The sequence below is a fragment of the Gallus gallus genome, chromosome 11 (assembly GCF_016699485.2).
Source record: "Gallus gallus isolate bGalGal1 chromosome 11, bGalGal1.mat.broiler.GRCg7b, whole genome shotgun sequence".
Lineage (NCBI taxonomy): Eukaryota > Metazoa > Chordata > Aves > Galliformes > Phasianidae > Gallus > Gallus gallus.
Genome location: NC_052542.1, coordinates 6,495,703 through 6,516,531, shown reverse-complemented (window position 1 = coordinate 6,516,531; position 20,829 = coordinate 6,495,703). Strand labels below are relative to the sequence as shown.

The 20,829-nt window shown below is 46.7% G+C and overlaps 1 protein-coding gene across 10 annotated transcripts in view; it reads right to left on the bottom strand.

The window, feature by feature from the left end:
- ZNF423 (zinc finger protein 423) overlaps positions 1-20,829 on the bottom strand; it is a 234,758-nt gene that overhangs the window by 21,656 nt on the left and 192,273 nt on the right. For all 10 annotated transcript variants that reach the window (XR_005862958.2, XM_046899701.1, XM_046899702.1 and 7 more), the window contains one exon: positions 1,081-1,212. Coding sequence is in view for 9 of the 10 variants with exons in the window: in XM_046899701.1 (XP_046755657.1) it covers positions 1,081-1,212 (132 nt within the window). In the remaining variant the exon portion in view is untranslated. The remainder of the gene's footprint in view (positions 1-1,080; positions 1,213-20,829) is intronic.

Genomic DNA, 20,829 nt, shown 5'->3' with positions numbered 1-20,829 from the left:
GCCTTGATGGCTGGTCTGGAGGATGAGTGCCCAGAGCAGCATTTCTGGCAGACACGTGAACCTGAAAGGGCAGGCTGCCACGGTGTTCAGACCTTCTAAATGGGTTGTCCTTCCAATATAGAAAAAAGATTATGATTTAATGTTACAGATATACCATCTACATTAGGATTTTGAATCGACGATTACCCTGCCTTTAACAAGTGAAATGAGAAACATATTGAACTCCAGCTTTAGCTGGTTAAAAACAAATCTCAATTTTTGTCTCATCCTATATGACTTTTCACCAGTAAATGAAAAAAGCTTCTTCAGCAGAATTAAAGAGATGCAGTCAAACACGTTGCTTTGGGAACAGCAAAACTAACTCCAAGCTCTCAAAAAGCAGTTCTCAGACTGTGGGCAGATCCTCCGAAGCACGGGGCTGAGGGGACCGCAGGAGCTGACACTCAGCACGCAGTCACACATGGCAGTCATCCCTACGCAGTCTGGAAACTTAGGTGTTAACTGTTATTCTGATGAGTGAGTAAAAGGCACCCTTAAAAAGCATCCTGAAGATCTTCTGAGAAGGGACCATCCAGGACCACCTGCACTGATGAGACAGCTGGAAATGAACCGCAGGGAAGGAAAACAGAGGAGGCCCTCAGATGGGCACAACTGCAAAGGAGCTGGAAACATGTTGACACGAGCAGGCCGCCCTTAAAGGAACCTTTCAGAGGGAGGTGTCGGACCACACTGCTGTGTGATGGGATCTCATGTGAGCGAGGCTTGCTGCTGCACGTGGCACACAGGGAGAGTCCTGGTGAGAACGGGCCCCTGCCCTGCAAGTTCTGCTCTTAGAGATGCGCCTCACATTCAGGCCACAACCTGAAAGGCCCCAACTGCAAGAAGGCCGGCTGCATTTGGGCAGTGCCTGAGATGTCAAACACCTCAGTGCTGCAGTTTCAGACAGGAGATATTCTGACCATTTCCAAACACGGTATTTCTTTTCCCAAGAAAAGGCATACAGTATTTTACAAATCCCCCGAGTGTCATTTCTGGATCAAGCCATGCACACTGAGGCTTGTCTCAGTCTCCCTGTCTTACCTGTGAAACAAACAGGGCATTTGAATGTGCCTCCCATCCCCTCAAAGCTGTGCTCAATCAGGTGACACAGGAGCTTTGCCGGAGAGTCAAACATCTGGTTACACAGCTTGCACTCATGATTGATGCCTTCCTCTGCAAGGTTCAAATGATACAACTTGTTAGTGACACAGCACATTAGCGTTTGCGATGCAGCAGTCGGCGAGAAACGCCCGTGCCCAACGCCGCGCACACAACTGCAGGGGCCCACGGCCACCAGCAAGGCACAGCCCTGTGTCTGAGCTCACGTGAGCAGCCCCGGTCACGTTATGGGCATTTATCTGCAGCCGGGATGGCGGCGATGCCATGTGCTGCTGCCGGGCTGTGCCCATCCCGTGCCGCTCCTCGCGCCTCTGCACACAGCAGAGACGTCGCTGCTCTGCGTATGTATTATTAAATACTCAAACAGCATTTAAAATGAATTTAACAGTGAATTCAACCACGAACACTGAAAGCAGGCTTCATCACCTCATAGTACACTACAAATATAGCACAGAGGAACAGACTATGGAAGAATAGCAGGAGCCCAAACTGGTGCTGGCCTTAATTTTATCTCTCTCGGTTTTTTCCAAGCTGAAGAGAGACCATTAAAGGGATTTAAATGTCGTTTGAAAGAGTAATTTCCATGTAACATATCCTAAGCATTATTCTAGGAGGTGCGCACTGCAAATGCCCCATGATCTAGAGGAACACACAGGGAAATAATAACAATGATTCTTCATTCCAGCCTACCACCTTTGTAAGATGGCATGTTTCTCTTTTACTGCCTTCTGTATTTCTGTCATGTATTTCTATGTCATTTTTTGAGGTACCGAGGCCATATTTCCTTTGATTTTCTTGAAATGAGGGAAGGAGGAGCAGAGATTTAAAAAAAACATAGGTTTAAAATGTACACTTTTTACAGCCCAGTGAACATCTAAAGTTAAAAGGTTTGGCAGGCGGCTTTTGTAAGCACTTCTCAAAAATAGCTTCCCTTCGTTATGGCAGCATACATGAAAGTCATCAACACGTATTTTAAAAACCAAAGAAATTGCCTTTTGATTTACACTCAGGTTTACTTGAATATCTCCAAACCTCACTGACTTCAGCTGATAGTTCCAAGATGCCCAAGAAGTGACCGCATCATCCCATGAACTGATCTCCTCCCTGACGCGTTCGGATCTTGCAAATAAAGTCAGCATTCAAAAGCACGGTCTCTATCTAAAATTGCTTTACAATGGCTTTAAAGCAGTCAAACGGAGGGAAATCATTGTTTCTTTAGGGCCTTTGGTGCTCCCAGGATCTCAGTGCCCTGTTTCGGGGTGGGAAGGCGAGCAGCGGGTCCAGCACCGGGGCGGCACATGGAGCTGAGCTCGACAGCTCCCGCGGCCACACATCTGCATGGCCGCAGCTGAGGCATCCCCAGAGCTCGTGTGCCTTGATGGGCCCTCCATGCGAGGAGGGGGAAATAGAAATGATTTACAAGATGTATCAGGATGCAGGGGGCAGGCTCCCGTCCCTCCCGGAGGGAGGCTGCCGGCCTTTCTCTGCAGAGGGCAGAAAGCAGGTAAGGATGTGTGCCTCGCGCCACCTGAGCATGCCCAACAATGCATGCAATAAACTTGGAGAGGACAAAGCAGATACTGGGGGAATGGAACAAATTCCTTCTGCGAGTAAATCAGAGAAATCATGTTTGACATTAATTTTCTACTCTCCACATAGCGAGTGTTTGGAAAATAGTGATTCATGCGCAGCCCACGGTCCTGTGTGAGCACGTGTGTTCATAAATACAGACACAGGCTGCCGATGAGAACACTGCTCCTTTTGCAGCCTAAATAGCTGTAATTTCAGTACAATTAAAAAAAAGAGGGCAATACGCAGCATTTCGACTGAGTATATTTTTACAGACGTGGTCTGTTTAATTAGGTACCAGAGATTGCGTATTCTCCTGGCTGATCCCCGCAGTATTTTAAATAGTTAAACCCATAACAAACAAACTAAAACTCGAATGAAAAATAATAAAACATAATGGGTTCCTGCAGATCTGGAAATTTATCCCACTCGAGGCAAGACCTTTTGATTTGCAAATCCACTTCTGAATTATAAGGCCTTCTCCTCACCGGTGGGGGTTTTTATTCCACTCCCACAGGAGTCCATTATGTATTTCTCGTGTCTATAAAACCATCCAGGAAGAAAAAAGGTGGAAAAAAGTACCATGGTTAGCATGACAAACGCTTCTCTTTTCATGCATGTGTATTCAAAATATGAAAATGCCCAAAGATATGGATAGAATTGCTGCTATAATCACTCTCTTCTCCGTGGCATTTTACAGCATATTATTTTACACAGAAACGCGGTGCGTGTGTAGGGGCACTCAGTCACCTTTGGAGAATAACTTCAGTGAATTATCTGGGATCATACAGGAGCACAAGGCGGCCTCCCGACAATGCAGCCAGCGCCGGCCCTCCCTCCAGCCACGTGCGCCGGGCGTCAGCAGCACAGCGCATCGCGGCGCAACCCTCATCTCTATTCTGCTTAAGAAAATAAAATGACAGGCATCTGCGAGACCTACATAACTCCAGTGAATTATGCAGCCCCTCTCATTTGTAAAATAAAATGCAGATTTTTACAGCTCGCTGTGCTAGATCTTCTCCCATCTCTCCGTAAGCGTATCTATGAGGGGATCAATTGATTTAACACTGAACGAGCCACGCACGGCCAACGTGAATCTTGGGCTCCTCGCCTTTTCTTTCTTCCTGCGCTCAAAATAATAAGCATTAATTTTACACTTCATTTCTCAAAAAAAATAATAGGATGTGCTCTTGTTTAAAACAAGCAGGCCTGCTGGATTCTGCCAGGCTGAAACTATGTCAGGCCAAAAGAGGAACAGAGCGCTTTGTGTAAAAGTATCATGGGGAGATGATAGTATCCTGTAATATTTTCAGTACCTACTTTTGTCTCCAAAAGCATTTGATCCCTGGCAGACACACACTTATTTCCATACCGGTCTTGAGGGAAGCCGGTAGGAACGAGAGCTGATTATCTGAATCCTGAAGGTGAAACCTGGGTGGTGCCCACTGATGTCAAAGGCAGCGTTTGTCTAAATGTTGAGGTACATAATTTACTGCCTGTTCGGAGGGCTGGGGGCTGCGCGGCCCCGGCTGAACCGCGGCGGTGGAGCACGTCCTCATTGTTCTCGAGTTCAAATGCATTTGCAGGATAGTTCACGTGTGTTGATAGGTGCTCGGCTGCATTTACACCAACACCCTGCCCGCTTCAGCGCGGGAGCGCGCCTCTCCGCACAGCCCTTTCTGCTGCTGCAGTGTGCGTTTAATACATATTACAATGAGTCTCTCAGCCTCTAAGAGAACTGACGCCGGCAGCCTCCTGGCGAGGATGCAATATAATTAATAATGCTGTATTAAGCCTGTGCACTGTATCAGCTGCATTTCTAATTATAACTATATTAATAGCGATATAAAACGATGCACTAACAGTGCCATGTACCGACACGTTATCAAACCAATAACAAACTGCAATTTGAACAATAAAACGGCATCGTCTTCACTGTTAGTTAAAACTTCTCTTCAACTTGATTTAATAAAGCAAAATTTCCCCTCACGGAATAACCACAACAGTCCTAATTTGAAGGAGTGCGTGCGGCCGTCTGATGCTCCTGACAGCAGCGCACATCCCGTGCCACGGCTCCACCTCGCTGCAGCAAATTACAGCAATAAAAGGGAACGTCTTTCCTGTACTCAGATATACACATCCACGGCTTAACCACACTTTTAATGAACTTTGAAATGCTGTAATTCAGCGTAACAAAGCATTAATATGCTGTGCTCACAGAGAACCTTCTCCTGTCCCCTATATCATAAATCTGGTAGGATTAAATGGGCCGTGCAAGGAGCGCTCTGATTGTAACAGAAATAAATACAAATTGGAATGAATGCGGGGAAATAAAACGAAGACTGCATGAAACTATTCTGTTTATGCAATTCATTCCCCAGTAAATAAGTAAGCAAAGGGACACATTTGTAACAGGAGAAAAGCGGGAGGAGCCCAAGCACTGATCCATGTGGCTGTGCAGGAGCGAGGGGCTGTGGCCGGGAGGTGACAGTGATGGACATCCCTGTGGAACAAAGCCATGGGAACGCTGGGCCGGCAGCACCAACAGAGATCCAACGTGACTGCAAAGCCTGGGGCTGGGAGCGAGGCACACCTCTGCCAGGGGACGGCAGATTCACAGTGGCTCACGCCAGACTTGGACGACGCCTGCTATCCAGATGGCATTCTTCCACTGCTGCTGTTCCTACCCCCCGTCCCGCTGTACGGCATCCCCAGAACGCCCTGCGCCGGTGGGGTTCCGTAAGGAATCCCGTGGCCGAGACCCACAGACCCCGCACGGTGCCTCGCAGCCCGGCGGTGGGAGGCAGCGGATTGATGGCGCGGCAGCTGAGCGTCACCTGGGGAGCTGGGTGCCATCCTCCCAGGGATGCTGGAGGTCAGTTACCATGGCAACGTTGAATGAGCTCAACCTTGTAACTGACCCTTATCTTTTTTTGATCTGTGGCCCATTTGGGACCTTGGCTGGAAATCAACTGGAAAATAATCTGGTCACATATCAGAAAGAAAATTATTTATACTTATTTATCCAGGTAGAGCTCGTATCTCCCTCTGACGCCCCCCGTCCTGCTCACATCACACGGCCGAGCAGGACGCCCAGCCCCATGCCACAAGACCTGTGCCCATCCCAACCCACAGAGCCATGAGCACGTCCATGTTCCACCAACACACTGCCAACACCTCGCCTGGCAAAGCCACGTGGCCTCAGCCTCTGTGTGGTGACCACGCGTCTGCACCCACCCCTTCTCGGGAGCTGTAATATTTGATGTTGGGATCTGGTACCTGTGTTCTTATGTGCATTCTTTCTCCGTTGAAATATGACTCTGCTTTGAAATATATTTATATGATCTAGAATGGCACAACACTGATGTCTTTTATGAGCTGAAGACTGTTTAATAACATCTTGCATTCCTGCTTCATCCTTATGACAATTTTACTATTATAAGTTTTCAAGGGATATGAGAGCTGTCCACTGTGGTTAAAAACATCAGTTTAATGAAAAATGATAACACGGGACTTTGATTTTTCTAGAAGCTATATAAGGAAAACCAACAAAAACGCAGAGCATTCCAAACATGCATTGGCTCTGGCACAAGACCCACTAAAACCCGTCTTTCTTACAGCCTTCCTGTGGATGCTCAGCCCTGGGAGCAGTCTGGCAGAGCCGAGGGGCCGCCCTGGTCCCAGTGGGGGAAGGGCTTTGGGAACCACAGAGCAGTGAGGAGACCGGAGCTCCTGGCAGGTTTCACTGGTGCTGGACCAGCACCAATGGGTTCTGGTAACCAACTCCAATGCTTCTGGTGATGCACTCGTTATATGGCCCCTTTTCCAGGTATTCTTTTTTTCAGGCTAAATTAGCCTAACTGCATAACAGGCTTTAAACTCTTTTCAGCATCTCAGGGGGCCTCAAGCTCAAAATATGCAGAATTAGATGCCAAATTATTTATAGGGTAGCTGTGAGTTCACTGCCTCCAGTACATGTCACTGTGCTGCAATATTAAAATGACCATTAAAAAGAAGCACAGTCCCAGAGGGACTTGGGATGAGATTGCATGGAGTTTCTACTGAACACGAGGGCAGCCTGCTCTAAGCCAGTGCCTGTGCTGCAACAGCACGGGAAGGCCTTGTGTCACTGAGGATGGCTGGAGATGGGCCCACCAAGCCTGTCCTGTCTGCTTAATTTTCGGCTTACGAGAAAAATAAACCCTGAAAGTTCAGAAGAGTTCATGGAGCTGTGCATCATCAGTTTGCTGGCTGCAGTATCCAAGAGGGACGCTGCCTGCATGGCATACTTTAATCTGAGAAACTGCATTTATAGATCATTTGCAGAGATACGCTGCACTTTAGCCCTGCAACTTCAGAATCTAACAGCCTTTCTGTGAAAACATGTCTGTTTCAATAGCCTACATTAAAACTTCTCTGGATCGAATTCTGATAGGTCTGGCTGTTCCATCACAACTGTCCATTAAGGTCTAACCCCAATGGCTTCCATGGAAATGCAAAATCTGTACAAGAAAAACAAACCTACATTGAGCTTGCAATCCTAAACACATGCACAGAATGAGCCTGGATGAAGCTAAAAAAAACCCCTTAAGAACAGCTAGAGGTGAATGACAACACCACAGGTACACGTCCCATGCAACTCAACTGTAGTCATGCATCTTGGCGTTTGGATAGGCTCACAGCTGCACTATTTCAAGTTTAATGCCAATACCCAGTAAAACACAGCTGTGAGTGCAGGCCCACCGCCCTGCAGACGTCCTGTGCTGGTGTCCCTCACACTGCTGTGATAAACCTGAGCACCCTGCTGCAAGTCCTGGTGCCCCCCACTGTGCAGCTCCCTGCACCGCTGCACACCCAGAGCAGGTCCGTCCCAGGGTCCTATTGGCAATATCACACCTAAGTGCTCAGAACAGGCAAACAGGAATAACTAGGACCTATGTGGCATCTATTGTTGTGAAACTAAAAATTAAACCATTTCTGCACTTATTAAACATCCCACTGGAATGTGCCAAGTGCTTTCAGAACATGCAATGCCCCAAGCTGAGTTTCAATGGGTGCAAGAACCTTTACACTCACTGCACAGGCCCTGCACACCGAGCACCAGGAGTCCTGTCCCACCATACCCACCCAGCCACCCCTGTCCTCGCATGACTGTGGTGGCACAGAGCCACCAGAGCTTGAGCAAGAACCACCAGAGGCAAAGCCTCTGCTGCTGTGGCTCAGGCTCACGTGGTGGGAGAGGGCTGCATCTGCAGCCTCAGCCAAGCAGCCAAGCGCCAGCCATGCTCCTGCCCATGCATCCCAGAAAGCACACATCAGGGTTTTATATACCCGAGCTCCCATAGATGAATCTCTAGATGAGTGTCTCTGATCTTCAGATTAAAGTTTCCCAAGTACACGTTGACGTGATAGACTATAAATCTATTGTGTAAATAATCACCAGACTAATGGTGCCTAATAGTATATAATTAACATGACTGGCAGGCTGCAAGCCAGTTGTTGTCAGCTACGCTCAGCAATACTCAGACTACAGGAACGCCTTACACCACTTCTCTGGTGACATCAGGGAAGCTGAAAACTGGTAAAATGGGAGTGAAACAGAACTCCTAACAAAATGAAAACTTTCAAATGTACACTTTAATGGAGGAACATACTTCAGGCTTCAAGGTGTGATAATGCCATACTTCTTTGTTTGTTTGGCAAGAGTTTAGAAAACTTCTGTTATCCTTGTACGGGTCAGTGCCTTTCAGCTCTTCACTGGGAGGGAAAGGAGCAAACCACGACAGCCACCTGGCTGCCTGGGCACAGTCACAGCACAGCACCTCGCAGCCACCCCATGTCCTCGCCAGCCCAGCGCCCCAGCAGTGCACTCAGGGACAGGGTGCTGCTGTCCTGGCTGACGAAATGAGATGCCACTGCCAGCAGAAACACTAAGGGTGGCTAAACAAGGTCCATCTTGCTCTGATAGGCGACCCATTTCACACGGCATGAGTATCTCTCAAAGCTCGCTAAGTGCAAATATATAAAAAAGTGCAAATATATATAAAAGTGCAAATAAAAGAATGAAAACCAGACACTTTAAGTCAAGAATCCTAAGGTGCAGTAACATACAATATCCCTTAAGGCAGTCACTAAGAAGGACCTGCACAGAAACAAGAAAATACCTGAAGCATCTCTGCATTATGCAGACACGTATTCTGATACTATAGACATACTCAGCAGTGAACATACAGAACATCTCCATGGCTTCCGATGGGATTTGCTCAATTAACACCCCATGGTCCAGGTGGAAAACATCCCCTGTGGGAGCCTCACCTTGAGTAAGAAGAGCTATAACCCCACGACCTTTTGGAAGAGATCTCGCTGCCAGCAATGCCTCTGTATAGCACAGACCACAGAGTTGCTCTTGATAACATATCCAACACACAAAACCTAAAATCAAAACAGTGTGGTCCTTCTGGATGCAACAGCAGCAGACACAGCTGAGAGCATCTCCAGGGCACAGAGCAGCACTGGACTGCAGCCTGCACAGGAATGACCGGGGCTGCTGGGGAAGGCTCAAAGGCGTACCGGGTTGCTGCAGGGAAGGGGCTGAGGTACATCTACTGAGCCCAGTATAGGTGTAGGAGCATTTCCCCAATAAGCCCAGATGAGAAGGAGCTGAAGGTACTAAGAAAGAGTGAAAATGGAAAGGAAAAAATCAAGCTGCTTTTCAGCTGCTCTCTCAAATAAAATAAGATCCTAAATCAAGCTGTCATGGAGCCCCTGTTTGAACCAAAAAGAAGGAAAAAATAAAGGTCTGTTAGAGACCTGCTACTCACTATTTCATTCTCCATTTTCCTTGCAAGTTCTTACTTGAAACTCTAATTCAACAATCAACACTATGAAGTCGGCATTTGCTACCGTCACCCCCGAGAGGTATCAGAGATACAATCGTATATATGCAAAACAGGCAGAACTCTGATAACAATACCTTGCCTGTAGGCAAAAAATCGACTGCTTAAATGGCAGCCACCATGATAATGCTCGCCTAAGAGCCGCCCTTGCACAAATTTCCTCTGCTTAGTAACATAAAAGTTCCACAGTGAAAGAGACGGCACTTGGGTAGTGGCAGTGATGGCACATTTTAGTAGGAATGCTGAAGATGAGGTGGCAAGGCACGAGCCCAGATGTGGCCATGGGCCTCGCTTCTCCCCAGGGCACCCCAGGTGCCCCCATCCCTGGGCTGCCTCAGCAGGGCATGGGGACATCACCGCTGTGACAGCAGCCACCGCTCCTCAGGCAGGGCTCGTGCAGGGCACCGCACACAGCGGTTGCATCTCTGCAGCAAGATGAGCATCAATTATGCATCGTATCAAAAACCAAAACGCTAGGGCGTGGAGCTGGCTATCTGAAGCAGCGGAGTGAGCAAGTGCCAAAGACAGGAAAAATACATGCAAACCCATCACAGAGCACTCGGCAACTTCTCATGCAACGCCATCAACCGCCTTCCATCGCAAAGTTCTCCAGTACTTGGGAAGAGATTACAGAAATATTCAAAGATACAATATTTGTATTTCCAATGTTAATTTGACATACAGGAGTGTGCATGAGGGAATGTTTATAATCAGCACTCCAATAAACTCACAAATGACTCCAGTATTTTATAAGCTTGTTAGAAACAAATCACTCCCTTAGCTTATATTTACTTACTGATGAATCATAAAAGGCCTCAATACACAAAGAGTAAATTCAAAACTGTTTTCCCCATGTATCATCTTACCTACCCCTTCCTCACATGCCCAGCCTGGCACTGCTCCGGGTGCAGGAGGTTGGGGCTGCCCGTGTACTGCCTGCACAGCCGTGCCGTGGGACCGGGCCGTGACCACCCATCTCCAGCAATAACAGCTTTGTGCTGCACGCTGCAGCCACAGCCAGCAACCTGCACGTGGAGGGAAACGAGAGCTGGCAGAATGACACTCCTTTCTGTAATGTAGCTGAGAGCTGCGTGGTAATGGCAGTGGTGGGGATACTCAGCTCTGTGCTCCGGGTAGCGACTGGAGAGAAGGAACACAGGGGTATTCTAACACGCTTTTACTTAATGTACATTTAAGCATTATACATACATTTTATGGGAAAAGCCACACAGGACATGCTCAGACTTCCCAAGAAAACACAGACAAGGCATCTCCATGCTGCTCAGCCTGAAGTCATGGGGATTTGTGCTATGGCAATGGGGTTGGGATTGTAATGCTGTAACTGCACCGTGATGCTATCTATCATCATGGAAACATGAATTTGAGGAGGGAAGAACACATCATGGAGAACATAGAAGAGTACACTTTCCAGAGGGAGAAGTGAAGCTGTAGTCTAAATGACAAAGTACAATGGTCTTCACTTTTGGTAGGCACACTGAACTCCAGGATCCTTCCTGGGGATATCCATTTACTTCTGGAAACGGTATTTCAGAAACAATACCAAAGCACAGCCACACTTCCTCCAGCAGCTGGCCAGCCAAAAGGAAGAGGGAGAGAGGGAGAGAGGTAGGAAAGAAGGAAGGAAGAAAGGAAAGAAGGAAACTGGGTTGGTGGCTCCTGGCCATGGCCAACCCCCAGGGAACGGCAGATGCCTCAGGCACGAGCAGTGGCAACCCCAGGGCCGCTCCTGCCTGGCAGCAGGCTGATTTCCCAGCTGCTTTCCTGTGCCACGTTCAGGGCTGCCCCGGCACTCCCCGACCCCCACGGGGACAGCAAGGCACGGAGCAGCCGGATGCCCGGCACCAGGAGCGGGATGAGCCCAGGTGTCGCATCCGCAGCGATTGCGGGGTGCTTGTCACGGGCTCACGTGCACAGAGTTTAAATAGCCAGCGAGGATTTAAAGGGCTTTTATTGTACCACTCGATTTCCTTTTCCTTCTCAAAACAAAGGATGTACCAATCAATAACGATTTTGTTAAAACTGAATTATCTCTACCATCCACTCGAGCTCTCCAGCGCCCGCCTGAGTCCTCCTCAATCCCGGAGCAGCATCTGCCATCTCCGCACCGTCCTCACAGCTCACGGTGTGCAGCCCTAAAACACCATCCAAATCAATTCGACTGGTGTCAAAAGCTCTCGGTCTTCTCTCACCCACCAGTACAGCTGCAGTATTCATCAGATTTTACCACCAGGATTAATGTTATAAAATGTCACTTGCTACAGTAAAATTTATCAACGTTATTATATACCATAGAAACTGCCACCACAGACAAATGCAGTACATTAAAATTTTGTCTAGAGCTCCCCAGAGGAAACATTTGCTGCAATTTGTATAACAGTTTATATATTTATGCTATTTAATGGTACAAAGCAATAATTATGACTTCATTCACTGATAAGCAACGGCATTATATAAATCAGATGCAGATTTAGAACATGCCAGCTTTGTCACTGGCCTACTACTTGTAAATTATGTTGCTGTTAAAAAAAAAAAAATCTAAGCAAATATGAGTTAGCAGCAGGAAGCTAATAATGTGCCTCCAGCTGTTCCAGTTAACCTGCAAATGTGGCCATCTGCACCTCAGGAGAAAAAGAAAAGGAGAGATGGAGGGAGGGAGGAAAAGGGGAGAGAGGAGAGGAGCGGCCGCCAGCGCCGGCACAAAGCCTGGGCCCAGAGCAGTAGGAGTGACCTTGCTCCTTGTGACCAGACAGGCACATATTCAAAATCTGAAAAGTTGCCGAGGAATAAAGGACCTTTTCTACCCTACACCCACAGAAAAAAAAAAAAATAGACAAGTCTTTTCCACCGTCTTTTTTCTAGAGCAGGCTGTCTTTCACCTCTGGGGTTATTATTTACTGCATTGCAGGGCTGCCCAATGAGCAGGTTTTCCTTACAACCTCTGCCTTTCATTTTGACTTTTTAACACCTCTTCACAGACCCATCTTGTATTATTTAAAAAAACCTAGTGGTCATTGTAAGAGATTTATTCTGCTTCACACGGTTTAAAATGGATCCGCAGGGCACAAAGGCTGAGCTATCAAACAAGACCGCAATCCTCAGATAGTGATCACAGATCTTCCGCACACAGCAGCTCCAGCGCTGCCTTTGGATGTGGGCCGAGTGTCCCTGGGACGTGTGGGCACTGCTCACGCACAGAATGCTCCGTGAGAGACCTCTGTGAAATCTGGGTCATGGGGAACTGTCACAAAACATTCCCTTTCACATTCGCCCACAGACGGAAGGAGCAGTGGCTGAAAGTGCGCCTCGCGTATGTGGTTACTTTGGTACTTTGACAGCAGTCTCATGCTCAAAATTGCCCAGGATTCTCATTATTAAGGGCCCCAACTCCCCTGTGAGACAAGGACAGGTTCACACTGCGGTGCTCGGCCCTATGGGGCTTCAGTAGGTTCAGGACTACCATCATTCTGAAATTAAAGAAACTCACCTTGCTTCTTCTAGTCTTTTGTTTTTTTTCTCTTGGAAACACTGGATTGGCTTTAAAGCGATCAGCTGTGATAGTACTAAGCTATGTGTTTGATCTTAAAGCTACCTTCAATTATTTCTCTCTTTAGGAGTGTTTTGTGACCCATTGCTGTTCAATATTGACAAGTTCTTGGTGTTTTCAAGTGAAACACCCCACCCTGTCGGTACATGCAAAGCAGATACCACACATTTATCCCAAACGCTTACACTGCATTCTGAAGTTGGTGGATATGATAAAAGCTATGACTTGTAGCAGTCTAGAAAACCAGTATTTGTAAGATGCCAGTATGTACTGTGTTAATCAAGGTGAAGTGCCAGAAGTACGTCCAGGGAAAGGCATTAGCCATCTCTCCGGAGGAAAATAAGCACTCCAGGTGAACGTGCAGCTTTGTCTGGCCTTTCCAAAAATTGTTTAATCTGGAAATCACCACATCTTTGAAAGCAGTTGGGGTAATGCTGAGCTTTCCAGTACCTGAATGTCTGTAACAGCAAAAGCGAATGCTGCACGTGCTGTTGAATATCCAACATTAATGGGATATTGTGTGCACCATCACAGGCCTGATGTTTTGTGGAACCCCAGTACATTGCACCAAACCTGAAGCATCAAGACAGCACGCCCATACAGGTGAATAAATCAAACACCCACGGGTGAATAAATCAAACGCCCGACACACTCGCAGAGCTGTGCATGCCTGCAAAGCGTTTTGGGGGTGACAGAGTTACAGGAAAAACACCTACAAGTTCAGACAGATAATGGTGTGACATTTTCATTCCCTCCTTATTGACCTGAGCAATTTGATCCAGGATTATTATGCAATCAGGAAACGCAGGATGAATCCTTAATAGCACTGTGCATGAAAGAGAACAAAAGTTCATAAAATATGTTAAAGTGCCTTCCATAATACTGGTTTATGTAGCTCTCCACAAAAAATAGGTACTCTAAACCACAGTAGTTAATCCTGACAATTTACAGCCCATCATAACTCATTCCCGCTGTATGGAGGAACCCATCACTAAGCACAAGTGATCTCGCCATCGCAGATATCTCTGATAGGCACTACAATGGGATGAGTTTCACAGTGTCAGCCCTAATTTTCAGCCTTGACTTTGATTTCCCTTGCCTTGGTGGGTTCCAGTCAGACCCTCAGTGTTACTCTAATGTAGCTTTTTTGTGGTTTTAATATGAATATCGTGTCAAGGATCTGAGATATTAAGAATGACAATACATTATTATTGCAGCAGGGAAATCTCCAGAGTCCTAGAAGTAGGATTTTGAAAACCACAGTCAAAAATCAATAGTAATCCGCAAGAATTCATAAAGGAAACATGTCAGTCAGCAGCTTTGAAGACAAATCTCAAATTTTATCTTAAGCATGCCAGACAAGCACAAGTCATTTAGGAGATGCAGACAGAGGTGTGAACCCAGCTCTTCGGGCTGTGGGAGGGAGCCCGCCTTGCCCAGCAGCTCCCGGGCACCGCTGCCCCTCTGTCTGTGCCTCGGGGCCAGCCCGGCCTGCAGCCCCATGGCTGTGTGAGCAGGGGGATGCCTGGCTGCATCCCTGGCACCGTCTGCTCCCAGCAGAGGCCCAGCTCCTCCCTCTAAAGCAACCGTCCTCCAGGATGTAGGGGAAAAGCAGCTCATCTGCACTCCCTGATAAATGTGATAATGAGAAGAAATGCTAAGAATTGTACATGTGAGCCTTTGATGAATTCACAGCCAGACATCTGTTTGCAAGGTAGCTGGCTCGTGTGCTCCCTTCAGCAACAGAACTTATTATTGCTTGGTTTTGATTTACGGAACCAGAAATATCCCCCAAATTAATTAATTTGAACACTTTACTTGTGTACAGCACTGCATTCCCTCCTCCAGGAAGAAGCCTGCTTAGCCCTGCAGACAGCAGAAGGCAGCACAGGGGAAGCAGGGCAAGGCAACGCGCAAGGCCAGCCTGACATGGGGAGCGCGGCACAGGAGCAGGTACGTCGGCACGGCCTTACAGCTTGCTGTCCTCAGTCACATCCCTCACCTCCGTGATGACTTTGAAAGAAGTTTTTGAAAGGAAAGCAAGCTGTAAGGAGCTGGAGATGAATAGTGTTGCTCTCTCATGCAAGAATATGTAGCAGCACTCAGAGGGAGAGAAATCTTCCTCTGGCCCTCCATCCTGCACAATTTGCACTGCACAAAGGCTGGGTTTGACTCACAAAGGAGGTGACGTTACAAGCAAAGGAAGCACACAACGTTTTCAGTCCAAATCCAGTAAGACATGAAGAGTCGGTCTAATGCTCTCAGTACCTCCAGACAGCCCACGTGCTTTGCCACCGCTGCTCAGAACACCCTCCAAAATACCTGCTATATTTCGGAGAGGAAAGGCCAGAAGATCTAGCTCTGATGGAGGCACGGGGCTTTCAGTCCTGCTTAAGAGACTTCAAAACTGTTTTAAAGGCAAGTATATCGAGTTCCCTGGCTGAGTGACACAGGGCTACCTTTTAACGGTCAAGGAGGATCTGTCAGTGATGGCACCAAGCTCTTCTGCAGTGCCCAAGCGCCCCGCCTTCAGCAGCATGTCTGGCCCAGGCTGCAGGGAATGCCACTGGAAGCTGCAGCAGTCCTTCAGGGCAACGGCCAGGCATGGCTTGCTGCACGTGTGCTGTTTATAATGCATATTATTTATTAATTTATGTAGATTAGTAGACTGCATGACCAAAAGCATGCGATCAGCAACGAAGGGCATCCAAGCCTGCAGGAGAGACCAGATCCAAAATTGGTTTCAGGCTTCGAAAGATAATTTTTTTTTCTTTTTTTTTAAACCAATTCCAGTGAATCTTGGTTCAGGCCCTGCAGGCACTTAGAGGAGCTGCTTTCACTGCAGTAGTCACAGCAGAGGTAGCTGAAATCTCCATTACAATGGCTCTGTCACAGGTACTGCAGGAAGACAAATTCATATAGGGAGCCCTATTGATACTTGATTTGTTAGATCTCAATTGCAGAAGTCTCCAAAGTGTGATGTTACAGTACTAAAAAATCGGTCGAGCGTATATCCACCACTCACTGTATCTTTCAAGCCCAAATGCAAAGGATCAGTTCTGCTCCCCCAGGGCATAAACCTTTACGATATGTAACCGGTACTGACCTACAGGACAAAACCTTATCAAAGCTTTTTGTGTGTGTTTTGCTTTCAAGGTAAAAAAAAATAAAAAATAAAAATAAGTACACCATCAATCCAAGGACAGCTGAAAATCAGCACTCTGACACTCAGTGCTGTTGGGCTTTGCTTCCCCCACTGCCCTCACCTATCTGCTCCTGAGACTGCAGCACCCACTTCCAGAATGATTTTCCTCCTCTTTTCATCAGAGCAAACTAGGAATAGCCTCACTAAGGCAAACAGCCCTACGTCTATGGAAAAACTGAGCACTGCACCCACAGCCCGGGATGCTCTCAAAACTCTGACAGATCTGTTAGTGCTCAATTCTCAGTCGGCCATATGACCAGATGCGAGTTGGAAGGGCATTAAAAGACAATAGCTGTGCTAATATCTCCTAACCAAAGTTACAAAATGTCCTGATAAAAGTAACATTTCTAAGATATCCCCAAAGCAAAAATTCCTCTTGAATCTGTGTTTGTTGGTTGTTTTTTGTTGGTCTTTTTTTTTTTTTTTTGCTGAATCATCTGTTTTTCTCTCTTCTTCAGCTCTCAGAGCTAAACTCCCCAACCTAAGATGCTCATTGTCAATAACCACTGTGGAAATACACATCAATAAGGGGATCAGCAAAATTATCTGCTTGCAGTTACTGCCTTATCCACAAGAGAGCACAGTAACCTGAGTGCATCCCAATTCCTTTGTAAATGCCTAGAGTCCATACAGAGCACCGTATAACTCAAAAATTATAATTAAAATGTCTTAGCTCCTGTATTTATAGTAACATTTAAACTACTGTGCTTTCTTGAAGTCAGAGTCATTTACTTGAGAACAGCACACTTTATGGTGAACAGATCTTTGAAATTATACCACGGGGATATGGCACAGCCACATGTAACTCAATATATGTCAACAGCTGTAAAAATATTGGTAGGAGAAGGGAAGAAAAAGCCATGAGCACAGATCAAGTGCCCTGTCTCTCACATCTGACTGTTTTCAGATTCTCCCTCCCTCCTCCTCTCCCTGCCCCCCCTCCCCAAATAATTGGGCAATTTTGGTGCAAGCTGTCATAAAAGCCAAGCCTTCTTTGAGGTTGAATGATCAAAAAGGTTATAAATGAAAATGATTTCAATGTTGGAGGCCTAGCGAGTGACCAAGGCACTTTCTGTAGCAGAAGGGTTTGTTCTAATCTTACCAACTGCACGCTTTCGTCAGAGCATATTCCTAGGGAGTTCACAGCTCCCCAGGGCGAAGCTACAGTAAATTCTGACTAATCCCCTCTGCATACAAATGAGCCCCTGGTAAGAGAAACTGCAGGGTCAGACAGCTTATGCACAGCACTGATTCTCCAGGTCTGCGCCTTCGGCAAAGCAAACAAAATGGCACTGTATTTTGATATTTTTTTTCTCAATGGGACAAGGCTCTCGAAAAACAAAGGCGTAAATCCAAAAATGCTGGAGAGGCGAAGGAAAAGGGGAAGGCAGCACAGAGAGCAGAGAGCCCCTCTCCTCTCACATACCCGGGCAGACGGGCGAATAGACCGTATCAGCTGTTTAAGAAATTAATGAATTTAAACTTTGCTTGATTAAAGGTGTGGTGGGCTTGGACTAAAACTTAATGTAAAAGGAACATGGGCACGAGATAAAATATTCATTAGCCTATTATAAAATAGCCAGATCTAATCCTACATCTTCATTGGTTGGCATCACCATATCAAGACACTATAGAGCGCAGAGTCATTTATATTCATTCCCTGGCATTTCAAGCAAGTCTTTAAATGTTAAAGCCTGCACCTATTGTTGCTTTAAAAGTCTTAAGCGTTGCTCAGTGCATGACGTGATTAATTTTTCCTGCTGTGCATTATTTAATCACAAAGTACGTATTTGTCATAATCATCACCTCTTCATAATATGGGATTCTCCTGTTTCACCTGTTTCTTTGATGTGCCTGGAGGCAGTGCAGTAGGAACAGCTGGAGCTGATGGCACCAAGCACCCCAGTGCTGAATGGAAGCTGCTGGGTGCCCCTCCAGGCACCCAGAGGTCCCAGTGGCAGCCTCCCAGAGCTCCTCTCTCTGCAGACCTGCATCGTGTTTGGATATACACTGAGCCTGGGATGGCCACGCTCTGCATCCATTTCATACAGCTCAGCAAAGATACCAACCTGTGACCTTGCCTGCAGCTTTATAGTATGCAATCTTCACATATTCCCATTTAATACAGATATGTAGTTAAGGTGTAGACTTTGGTTCAACTTTGTAGTCTAAAATTTGGGGTCTCTTGGAGATAATTCTGCAAACTATAACAACATTTGAATGCTCTACAAATTAAACTTGGAAGTTTGGGGTTAGATTCCTCCTTAAATTTATCCTTCATTACTTTCTGTGCTCAAGAATGACTCAGTTGAACCTTGCAAGCTCACTCCAAAATTTTCCAGATAAAATAAACTGTATACTCTGATGGTATTAAGAAATAACCTAACCTAGCAAACCCAAGGTGTTGGCTGCAGAAATGCTGCTGGAAAGCCAATGTGATGGAGCCTTAGCAGAGCACAGGGAGGGATCTGCTGTGAGCACGCTCTGCCTCCGTCCTGGAGAGCAGGGGAACAGGGGTGGTGTGAGCCTGGCATGCCTAGGAGAGGAGCACAGGGTGACCTATGAGCTCCTCCAGCCTCCTCCTGCCCTCCTGGGGGGAACATCCTGCTGTGGCAGGGCATCCTGCAGGTTAAGAAGGTGTTCTTGAGCAGCAGCACTCCCGCCTACATGCCACAAGAAAACTTCAACGTTTCGAGCTGCTCCACAGCCATAAGGAATTGCAGTCTATAAATGGCACCATGCACTGGAGAGGGAAGCGTGGGCCACTCCATGGGAAAAATGTCTCCCATCGCAATCAGGAAACTGTATTAGAGGGATGACCCTTTGACACAAAGCACAAATCTATCAGTTTACCACTTTTTGCATGCTTCTGGTATTTATCTATACTGCGCTCCCAACTCACCTTTTAATTAGACAAACTCTCATGAAAGTCAACAAGAGTTCTCTCTGACTGAAGGCTGCGTTAAAGCATAATTGGATCATAATTCCAGAGGTAACGAAGGATAAAATGTACCTCTGCAAAGGCACTAAGAGTCAGCACCTCGGGAAGTTTAGGATGCGGTGTTCCGGGGCAATGCACAGATCTCCCCGAGGAGAAAGCACTGAGCTCCTCCACCTGCAGACCCAAGCACATGGCCAGGAGAGCATGTGGCTACCAACATGTGCCACTGCCCGGCCACGCGAGCTGGAAGGGATGAGCCAGAGCAACAGCAACTGATGGCACCGCTCGATGCCACATCATTAGTGAATTCAACAGTAATTCTGAAATAGGGCTAAAGTGGTACACATCAGATGAGATCGGTTTGGTAACACACCTACAAGGCATGGTCAAGCACCGTTATGTTTAAAGGAGAAGCTGATGCTAACTTACAATGTGAAGGAGGGGATGCTTTGATTCTTCTCCGTTTTTACACAAAATAAGGACCGAATAAGCAAACAGCCCAGAGCGTGGTGTCACAGCATGGCAGCTTTACCCGAGAGGCTGAGGCACAAAGCAGCCATGGAACAGGAAGGGGCAGCAGTAGATACTGTACAGTGAGCGCTGTACCTGTGCTTTATGAGAACTTACATATTTACAATTCTGAGAGCAAATAAGGCTCCTAAGTGACCCGCATGGTGAATTCTCTTTTAGAAAGGGAGAAGTCGCCGAGAGCCAAGTTCTTGATGCAGAATTCCTGGACACAGTTTCCAACTATTCCAATCAAGCAGCTCTGTGGTTGGGCTGGGATTTCAAACTTGCCACAGTATGAAGTCCAGTTTGGGCTATATTCCCTTCCCTCTCTCAGCTTGATGAAGGCTTCCCCGCAAAATCAAAAGGCTTACTGTCAAGTTTTCGATTGGTCTGGGCCTCATGCTATCATATGTGTGGTGATGGCAAGGAATATGAATGCGGCTCTGGCTCCACCATGGGGCCTTGAGGTTTCGTCCAATTCATCCAGGGACCTTATGAAAGTAGAGCGGGTCTCTTTTCATGTATATTCCGACTGCTGAAATTCCCCAGATGCACTGCAGTGTGCAAACGCGGTGTAAAAAAGAACAATAGCTTGAGAAAAACTGAGGCAAGTCTACTGAGTATGCTTAAGATAAACCAGCCGAGCTAATGCGAAAAAAACCTGACAGCCATTCTTCTGCATTCATAACTTAATGAAAATAAAGCCTTTCACAGGCAGAGAACGCTTCTGCATGTTAGCGCATGTAAAACTGCCGTGTTAACCTATAAAAACTGATGCAAGTCTCCAAAATGTAAATATATACTATTCAGCCCCTCATGTGCTCAGATGAGATTAGATCAGTACAGATATTCTGAACCTTTCGAAAACATATTAATTCTGTTTACACACCGATTCAATCACCTACCAAGGTTTATGGACAAAGCATTCTATGGTAGAAACAAGTTAACACAGAACTGAAATTGCACACTGATACAGATTATAGTG